General features: G+C 55.7%; 1 protein-coding gene across 1 annotated transcript in view; it reads right to left on the minus strand.

Moving 5' to 3' along the window:
• The window catches only part of GRIN2D (glutamate ionotropic receptor NMDA type subunit 2D), a 28,521-nt gene that overhangs the window by 7,036 nt on the left and 11,676 nt on the right, over window positions 1-9,809 (minus strand). Inside the window, 9 exon segments of the mRNA XM_090047460.1 lie at window positions 94-281; window positions 649-809; window positions 4,628-4,857; window positions 5,130-5,255; window positions 5,434-5,587; window positions 6,103-6,271; window positions 6,543-6,754; window positions 7,011-7,125; window positions 7,449-8,041. Coding sequence (XP_089903586.1) covers window positions 94-281; window positions 649-809; window positions 4,628-4,857; window positions 5,130-5,255; window positions 5,434-5,587; window positions 6,103-6,271; window positions 6,543-6,754; window positions 7,011-7,125; window positions 7,449-8,041 — 1,948 coding nt within the window.

A 9,809-nucleotide genomic window follows, 5' to 3' on the forward strand; every position in this document is an offset into this window, starting at 1 on the left:
TGATGGAACCCAGATGTCCTGGCTCTCAGCCCAGTGTCTCTACCCCCTCCCGCATCTGGGATAAGACCTAGGCATCCAGGATGGGTCACGTACCGTCACCCAGAAACTGAAGTAGGGCCAGGTCGATGGGACGCTTCCATTTGGAGCCCTTCTGCAGGGCAATGCCATAGCCAGTGGTGGCAAACACCTTGCCACTGCCAATGGTGACAAGCTTGCAGCCCTCGTCCTTCCGTGCCATGTAGTTGAGCACCGCTGCATCATAGATGAAGGCATCCAGCTTCCTGAACCACACATGGAGCCAGGACCCAGGGGGAGGGGAAGGGAGCAGAAGGGAGAGTCAAATCAGCCCTGATCCCTGGCCCTAATCCTGCCACCCAGAACAATCCACTCCATCCGGGCCCTGCCTCCTGTTTCCTCCACCTCACCTGCTTCGTCCTGGCCCCACCTCCTATTCCTCTGGCCCCTCCCACTCTGGCCCACCCCACCGCTTCCAACCCTGCCATGCTCCATTTACCCAGCCCTGCCCTCTCCCTTGGTCACCTCCCTCCCCCTGTAACCCTACCCCATTCCCCATGTCCCCTGCCCCGACCCTGTCTCCCCTGGGCCACCCTCTCCCAAGGGCTTGCCCCATTCCCTGCCCCCACTCACCCTGACTTGAGGTGCTGCAGAGCATCCTCCACACTGCGCTGATTGTACTTCACCATGTAGGTGTGCATGTCGGGGTAGTTGCTGCGGATGTTCTTCTCAGTGCTGCCATTGGGCACAGTGCCAAATTTGAGCGGGGGGTACTGGTCCTGAGGCTTCTGGAACTGTGGGGCATGGGTGTCACCTAACATTCCAGGGGGCCAGGTGATGCCAAACACCCCACAGGAAATCACCTACTAGTCCATGGGGACAGATACCACCAGAACACCCGACAAGGCAACACTCATAGGCCCCACAGGGCCATATTCCCTACACTCCCATCAAACTATTGTCAACCTCACTTTGCCAGGGGGATCAAAGCAGTGGAAAGAGTTGGGGCTGCCCCTCAGGTGTCGAGAAGAAAGGGGGAGGAAGGAGAAATGACTAGAAATGGAGAAAGGGGACAGACTGAGAGTGGTGGTGGATGGGTCCTATGCGACCGGGAGGGATGTGGGCAGTGGGGTCCCCCAGGGGTTGGTACTTGGGCCTGCACTGTTCAACATCTTCATCAGTGACTTGGACGAGGGGGTAAACACCCTGTTCAAATTGGCAAACGACACTAAGATGTGGGGGGAAGTGGGCATGCTAGAAGGGAAGAATAGGCTGCAATCGGACCTAGACAGGTTACAGGGGTGGGCGGATGAGAACAGGATGGGTTTCAACACTGACAAGTACAAGGTGATGCACCAGGGGAGGAACAACCGGCGCCATACCTACAGGCTGAGGAACTCCCTTCTCATCAGTGCAGAGGCAGAAAAGGATCTTGGAGTCAACATTGATGCCAAGATGAACATGGGCTGGCAGTGTGGGGATGCAGTCAGGAAGGCCAACCATACCTTGTCATGCATCCACAGATGCATCTTGAGCAGGTCCAAGATCCTCCCCCTCTGTGTGACACTGGTCAGGTCGCAGCTGGAGTACTGCGTCCAGTTCTGGGCACCGCACTTCAGAAGCGATGTGGACAGCATGGAGAGGGTCCAGAAGAGGCCACTCGCATGATCGGGGGCAGCAGGGCAGGCCCTACGAGGAGAGGCTACGGGACCTGAACCTGTTCAGCTTCCACAAGAGAAGGCTGAGGGGGGATCTAGTGGCCTGTTACAAACTAGTCAGAGGGGACCAGCAGGCACTGGGGGAGTCCCTGTTCCCCCGAGCACTGCCAGGAGTGACTAGAAATAATGGTCACAAGCTGGCAGAGGATAAATTCAGATTAGACATCCGGAGGCGCTACTTCATGGTCAGGGCGGCTAGGATCCGGAACCAACTTCCAAGAGAAGTGGTGCTGGCTCCTACCCTGCGAGTCTTTAAGTGGAGGCTAGATAAACACCTTGCCAGGGTTGTTTGACCCCAGTACTCTTTCCTGCCATGGCAGGGGGTTGGACTTGATGATCTGTTCAGGTCCCTTCCAACCCTACAAACTATGAAACTATGACTGAAGGGACGAGAAGAGCCAGGAACTCATTGGATCCATCTAAATCTGTGGATCTTGCCTGACTGAATCTGGTTCAATCCACTAACTGGATCACCCAGGACAGGGTCTGCTTGGATTCACTGCTGGGAACCACCCATCTACAACACAGGAAAATGGGACTGGAAAGGGTCTCCTGGGCCAGCAAGTTCAGTCCTCTGTGTCCCAAATCCCCACTGTGAATGCCCCTCCCCACAATCACAAGGCCTCAAGCCCCAAGCACCAGCACTACCCTGTAAATGCCCTGGGGAGACAAGGGCAGACAAGGTTCTTTGGGTGAATCTGATATCTTTTATTAGACCAACTTTAATAGTTGGAGAACAATTTTTAAGCTGCCAGTGGCCTCCCTGCAGCTACAGGGAAGGCATCTCTTTATATGTGCTTAGAAGATCCTAGGAAAGGACCATGACCTGCACAACGGACAAGGCAAACCACCCACAGCTTGGCCCAGTCTGACATGGCGGGGAACAACCCGTTCTTGACCCCGACCTTGGTGACTGGTGAGACCCTGAGTAGCAAAGCAAAACTCATTAGCCAGCAGCCTCTGGCTATCTAGTCCCAGCAGGAGTATCAGTGCACCTCAGCCAGCCCTCCATCCTGAGCTGTGGCCAATGTCTCAGAGGAAGAGAAACCTTCCTCCACCTCCCCCTCCAACAAAGCCAGTAGCCATGAGCCTCTATATGAGATCAGCCACAGCCCTGAGTCAGGGGCCTACCAGATGCTTTCCATGCTACACAAGTTACTTCCACTCCCCAACCTGGGGATGGTGGATGATGCATGACTTTGTATCACACCCACTGCTTGTTGAGCCAGAGGTGCCCTGTCCCACCACACCCTCCATCCTGAAACTTAGCCAGTTCAATCCCAAAGTGATTCGGGGTCCTTGCCCCATGACCAGGCTTAGACCTGGCTCAGACTTCACTCTTCTCCTCAGTAGAAATCTTCTAGTTTTCCATCTAGATGTATCCCTAGCTAGTCTGGAGCCATCTGACTTTGTTGCCTAGCCTGAGAAGTTCTCTCCTCCGCTGATATTTGCCCCACTTGTGTGCTTGAGCAAAGGGATCACACCCTTCTTGGTCCCAGTCTGGCCTGGGTCAGTCCAGATCGACCAATTCCTAGCCACACAGCAAAGCCTTGATATGGCCAAGGGCCACAGAACACAACACCCTGGTAATGCAGGTTGAGTCCACATCCCACCCCCAGCACCTATAATGTTGTAGTGGTGAATGGCTTTCCTGTGAGACACAAAAGAAAATCAAAATCGAAAGTGAGAGACACGTGTCTTATCCAATGACTTCTCCTTCCTCAGGACCTGCCTGCTCTATGCCAACTGGCAATGACCAGACCAGGCATTCCTGGCTGTGCTGACTGGCTTTGCATCCATGGCTGGTTTGAGTCTCTGTGGCCCAGCTCTGTCCAGCCAGGTGAAGGGCCCATATTAACTCCAGCTGCCTCTCTGCACCCCCAGGCGCTGCCCTGGATCTGGCCCTGATAGCCATTCAGCCAGCTCTTCCAGGCTAAGCCTCTCCCCAGCCCAGTGCCATGGAAGGCCCTTCTCCTCTATCCTGGCATGGTGGCACAGCCATCCAGAGACCAGGGGCCCATGTGGGCACGTGTTGAGGATGGGGTCAACCAACACCCAGCCTAGACACGTCCAGAGATAGTGAAGACAATGTTAAGTCGACAGGACCCAGATGGGAGGAAGAGCACAGTGGATTTCCCCAGGCTCACAGTGCTAGAAAACCACAAGTTTTCTAGAACTTTCCAGACAGATGACCCAGGTTTCTGGAGCTTTCTACACCGGGAACCCAGCACATTTCTCAAGCTTTGCAGACAGAGAATCCAGGAGATTTCTAGAGCTTTCCTGACCTAACTAGAGCCAAAATCAGCAAAGCTTTCTAGAACTTTCTAGGCTGATGCAGACTGAGGGCAAGCAAGACTTCTAGAGGTTTCTAGACCCAGAATGCAGCTAGATATTAGATTTCTAGACCTCACAAAAGCAAAGCGAGGAGACAAGCTTTCTAGTCCTCTTGACAGAGGTTATGAGGAACTAGCAGATTTAATGTGGTTTCGTAGGTAGTGACCAAGGCAGAACGCTCCACAGATAGAAACAGACCCTGCTAGAAAGGATGAGATCTCTAGAGCTTTCTGAAGGGAGATGCAGCTGGGGTCAACCAAAGAGAAACCTTCAGGTCCATAGACAGGTCTGGAAAGAGACAGGTTGAGCTTTGGGAGCTCACTGAGAAGCCTCTCAGCTCCTTTCTAGATGTCCAGATGCAAACACCTTGAGGCAAGGACAACCGGGGGCAGGAACCTGCCATAGCACGGCCATCCCGGGCAGACAGATGGATGGATGGGGGGAGGTGACTGAGATGCTGGAGGAGGGGTGCAGGTGGGGGTGATGCTGGCAGTGGAGGGCTTGTTGAGGGGGGGGCAAAGCTGGCAGTGATGGGTTCCCCAGCCCCTGCTACCCCTCACCTTACGATCACTGAGCCCCGAGACGGTGTCCACGTACTCCTCTTGGATCATGAAGGCAGCCAGGTTGGCCGTGTAGCTTGCCAGGAAGATGACAGCGAAGAATGCCCAGATGAGCACCATGATCTTGCTGGTGGTACCCTTGGGGTTCTCCACAGGCACCGAGTTGTTGAACACCAGGGCCCAAAGCAGCCAGATCGACTTCCCGATGGTGAACTTTGACCCCCCCGCACCTGCAAAACATCATGGGATGGCGTCAGTCCCCAGCACCACAGGGACAGGTGCCGCACAGTTGCCATAAGCCAAAGGGACTGGTTGGCTCAGGAAGAGTTGGGTACAGGGGTGCCTTGACCCCAGCTCTGCTGGTGCTCCTTGGTCCTGCCCCACAGCCCCCTTGCCCCTGCCTGGGCTCCCCCCAGCCCTGCTGATGCCTCTTACTCCTGCCCCACAGACCTCTGTTCCCCCGCGCCCCAAGGTGGAGCCAAGTCAAGGGGCTGGGACTCACGTTTACCAGCAGCAAGACTGCGGTTGTAGCCCACAGGGCTGAAATACTCGAAGATGAAGACAGTGACGGCGACAACAGTGAGGCACATGACGAACATCATTACCCAGACGGCCGGGCTGTAGGGCTCTGTGCGGGAGGGGATAAGAAATCAGCCCCAGGATGCCTGGGTCCCCTCCCCAGCTCTGGGAGCGGGCCAGAGGTGAAAGACAGGGGCTGGGATGGGCGCCATGCCCAACAGCACCTTAACCCTAACCCTACCCCTCCCCACATGGTGCCCCTGCTGCATTGCCCCATCCCCACTCACCAAGGAAGGCGGAGGGGGAGACGGTGCCGTTGCTGCGGGACACCATGACGCTGATGCCAGTTTCCACGAAGGGCACAGAGAAGTCAATGATCTCAGAGCGCTCCTCATTGATGGTCAGCGACCCGATGGCCATGTCCGCTCGCTCATAGAACACCTGCACCACGGGGAGGGGTTAGTGCTGGGCAGGGCTGGTGGCAGCAGCGCTGGGGGCAGGATTAAGAGTGAAGAGGTATGGGGCTAGCGCAGAGGGGGACTGGGACTGGACTAGAGCTACTGGGAGGAAAGGAGGAGCTAGGGTAGAGTTCGGGGCAGGGCTAGTAGGGGAGGATGGGGCTAGGCCAAGTCAGTGCTCTGGGGGGTCACTAAAGGAAAGCACTTGCAGAGCAGGCAGCAAGGGAAAGATGCCCTGGCAGATATGAGGTGTCCAGGGATTATTACTGGAGCTCTGCACCCCCGACTCTCCTGCAAAGCTGTGGGGGCCTCGAGAAGGCTGGTTCCTCCACCCCCGTACTGCCACTTTAGGAGTACTTGTGGGCTAGAGCAGGCAGTATGGAGCCAGGATCCTAGCTTTGGGAACAAGGTGGAATCTAGCGTTTAACTGAAGGAGCAGGGCTAGGAGCCCAAACTCCTGAATTAAGGGTTTTGCTTGGGGGGGTGGTGAGCTCTCACCTCCCCAATCATGCCATTCCACACCCCATCAATCTTCTTGCCATGCTTGCCATTGGTGACCAGGTAGAGGTCGTAGGTGAAGCCCACTGTCTTGGCCAGGCGCTTGAGGATGTCAATGCAGAAGCCCTTGCAGCACTTCTTCTCGAAGAGCACTGGGTCCAGGGAGTAGCTGTGATGGGGGAGCAGAGCAGAGACTGTGTTGGATAGGGAGAACAAGTAGGCCCCACCCTGGGGTGTAGCTCTGAAGGAAGCTCATGATACATGATCCCCTGCCTGGGGTGGGTGGCACTGTCATGGCAAAGCTTAGAGCCCTGGGGAATCCCAAGGTGAGGGCACTGCTGGGGGAAACTCACAGCAGGTGGGGACAGCACACGTTGGTGGGGGGGTAGCTGAGGGTGAGGGGAGGGCACTGCTTGAGGGGAAGCTGGCAGCACACTCACCTCTCGGTGTGGTTGAGCTGCTTGCGGCAGGGTACAGAGTCACGGATGCACGTGCCAGTGGCTGGGTCGATGTTTTCCACGATGACAAATGGGCGCTCCTCCAATGTGGCCACTGTCAGGTGCTGGTCGTCGTCCACTGGCTGCAGGAATTTGCCGTAGCGCGACCACACTGGGTACTTCATTCGCAGGATCTGGTGCTCCCAGCTCCCCACCTAAGCCGGGTGCAGACACGTCACTCCCACCCCCTAGTAAGGGCTTCACTATCCCCCGGCCCCCTGGGGAGTCATTCATCGCCAGCAATCCATGACATAGCACTGACCTTAGAGGTGTCATTGTGGTCTGTGATGTCTGACCCTGGACCCACAATCCTAGCTGCCAGTTTTGCCCTCCCCAGACTGGCCCCATACTCCTGTGGATTGTACTGGGTGGGACTCTGTCAGGGGTTAGGACAAGGAGACATGCACTCACCACCTCCCAGGTACGTTCTTTGTTGAGGGAGATGACGACAAGCGAAGGGTTAATGAGGTAGCCATCCTCATTAAAGGAGAAATCCTTCTGCCCCCATGTGATGTTCATGAAATACCTGGTTTGGGGAGGGAGGCAGACACATTAGTGGGAACCCAGGCCCCCCATCCTAGCTCTGCCCCTCCCCTCTGCCACTCCTGACCCATAGCACCCTGCCAAGCCAGCCCAGGGATCCTTCGCCCACCCTGCTGAGACCTGCACCTCCAACATGATGCTCTCATGCCTCATTCCCACCCCCTGAGTTAGCCAGTGTCCCCTACCACCACCTCATCAGCTGCTCTCTAATCCATAAGTGGTCCTGACCTGATTTCCTCACACCTGCTCCATCCCCCTGCCTCCCCCACAGGTCAAGCCCTGTTCTCCCCTGAAACCCCTGCTGACCGGTGAAGGTTGTCATGGATCTGGGTCATGTTGGGAGCCCGGCAGTCATTGTTGAACTCAGGGATGAAGCCGTAGTCCCGGAAGAGCGCCTCAGACCCCTTGGCAATGATGGCCACCCCATTGTGGACCCGGCGATGGAGATCATCCCTCCAGCCAGCTGACAGCACTGTGAACAGCCCCACCGGCAGGTGCTCAGGCAGGTAGTCAGTGCCCCCCAGGTTGGTCCCCACCATGAACCAGATGTAGCCGGGCCCGGTGAGTCCTGCCTCCCGGGCAGCCCGGAAGATGCTCTCAGCCTCCTCCCGGGAGCAGTAGAGCAGGCGGATCTGGGCGCTGATCTCTCGCAGCTGGCGCTTGAGGCGGGAGCCGTCAGGATCATCAGTGAGGTTCAGGGTGATAACGCCCCGGTGCTCCCAGCCAATGAAGCTGCTGTCGGTCAGGACCTCAATGTAGTCGATGAAATCCTCATAGCCGGGGAAGAGTGTGGTGAGAACAGCAAAGGCTGTCCAGTCATACTCCTCCAGCACCTCAAAAATCACCTGAAGCTGCTGCTCCGTTGAGGACCCCAGCTGCAGGAAGGTGGAACCTTTCTCCTAGGGAGGGGCGGGAAAGATGGAATCACAGAGACATTGGGCTGGAAGGGACCTCCAGAGGTGATCTAGTTCAACCCCTGCCTGAGGCAGGGGACAGTGACCTGGTGCCACTCACCCCTGCCCTGCAGCCCCCTCCCACCATGAATATAGAGGGTGCCCAGCAAAACCAACCCCATTGCCCTACTGCCTTCCTCACCCTCATTTCCCTGCTGCCTTTCAAGTCTGGGTTGTGTTGGGCTGAAACTGGTTTAAGTGGGTGTTGGGTTGGACTCAGGGTAAGTGGTGACTGGGTGAGTTGAGCAAAGACTAGATTTGGTAGGATCAGAGCTATGTTGGAATTGTGATTTGGGATGAGCTGGTTCAGTAGGTATGAGAGGCGTCTGGCCTGGGTGAAGACCAAGATGGGTTCAGATGGAGTTGGGTTGGAATTTGGTTGTGTGGAGCTGGGGCTTGGGCTGAGGCCATGGTGATTTTAGATCCTGATGAGTTTGAGTCAGGTTGGTTATCCAGTGGTTGGGTTGTCGTTTGCTTGGGCTCGGTCGGGGTCTGCCAGGGGTGCTGACAGGGAGCCTGGTTTGGACTAATTGCCCAGCTGGCCAAACCTGCCTGAGGCTGTAACAGGTCCTCACCCTGTCTGAGGAACCAGATGGTCACAGCTAAGGCTTAGCTGCTGGGGAGAGCAGGCTCCCTATTTAAGCCCACCTTTGGCAGCAGGCTAGAGGCCAGGCAGCAATTCTCCCTGATGGCTTGCTGTGGGAAGCCTCCCTGGATCGTGTGCTCTCTGGCTTTCTGGCCCCTGGACTGTAGCTTCTGGGAACTCTGCTCAGCTTTAGTGATCTGGTCTCTGCCTCCTGGCAGCCTGTGACTTGGACTCTGCCTCTGCATTTCCCCCTTGGATCTGGTAACTTGGTCCCTGACTCCTGACCCCTGACCCCTGATTTGGCCAGTGATTTGGACTCTGCTCCTGGCTCCTGTTCTCCCTTAGTGGCCCAATCATTAGGCCAGACTGCCTATGATCCAGTCCTTATTGCGTTGGATGGCACTAGGATGGAGCTGTCTTTGGATCATACTAAATTTAGGCTGACATGTATTTTGCTGAGCTACACTTGGGTTGAGATGCATCAGGTAGAGGAAGAGCTTGAATCACAGTGAGTTTAGGTTGGCTTTAATTGAGTTTGGGTTATGATGAATATTTGGGTTTGACTGGAAATAGTTTGGCTGCGTCAGTTGGATGTGGACATCATGGTGAGTCAGGGTTGGGTTGAGTTGGGTTAGGATGAGATTGGGTTTGGTTGAGAGGACACAGGCTGGGTTGCATTTGATTTGATGATTTGAGTCCATTGGGTCAGATGAAGGATGGGTTTAGCTTGTGATGAAATCAGGTTGAGTTTGGGTCCGGGATGGATTGGGATTGTGGCAAATGGGGGCTGGGCTGAGATGAGCTTAGGTATTGCTGTGAAGGGATAAGATAGAACCAGGGCTGTGGTGACAGTGTAAATCTCCTACAGCCTGGATCAGCTCTGTAAAGCTCAGCCAGGTTCCTGCCCTACAGCTTTGTTAAGTGCAGCTGACCCACTTGATTAGCTAATCAACACCAACTGACCCCCAGCCCCTTCCCCCTGAATGGCTTTGGGGCTGACTTAAGGATCTCCTCCAGCACCTGAACCTTACTGTACAACACACTAGTCTCCAGTCTCTGAGCACCTCCTGTCCTAGCAACACCTCTGGCTGTCCTGGTTCCAGACTCTGTTTTTGGCTTTGGATTTCC

Source organism: Crocodylus siamensis, chromosome 5 (assembly GCF_052110815.1).
Source record: "Crocodylus siamensis isolate JL-2025a chromosome 5, ASM5211081v1, whole genome shotgun sequence".
Classification (NCBI taxonomy): domain Eukaryota; kingdom Metazoa; phylum Chordata; order Crocodylia; family Crocodylidae; genus Crocodylus; species Crocodylus siamensis.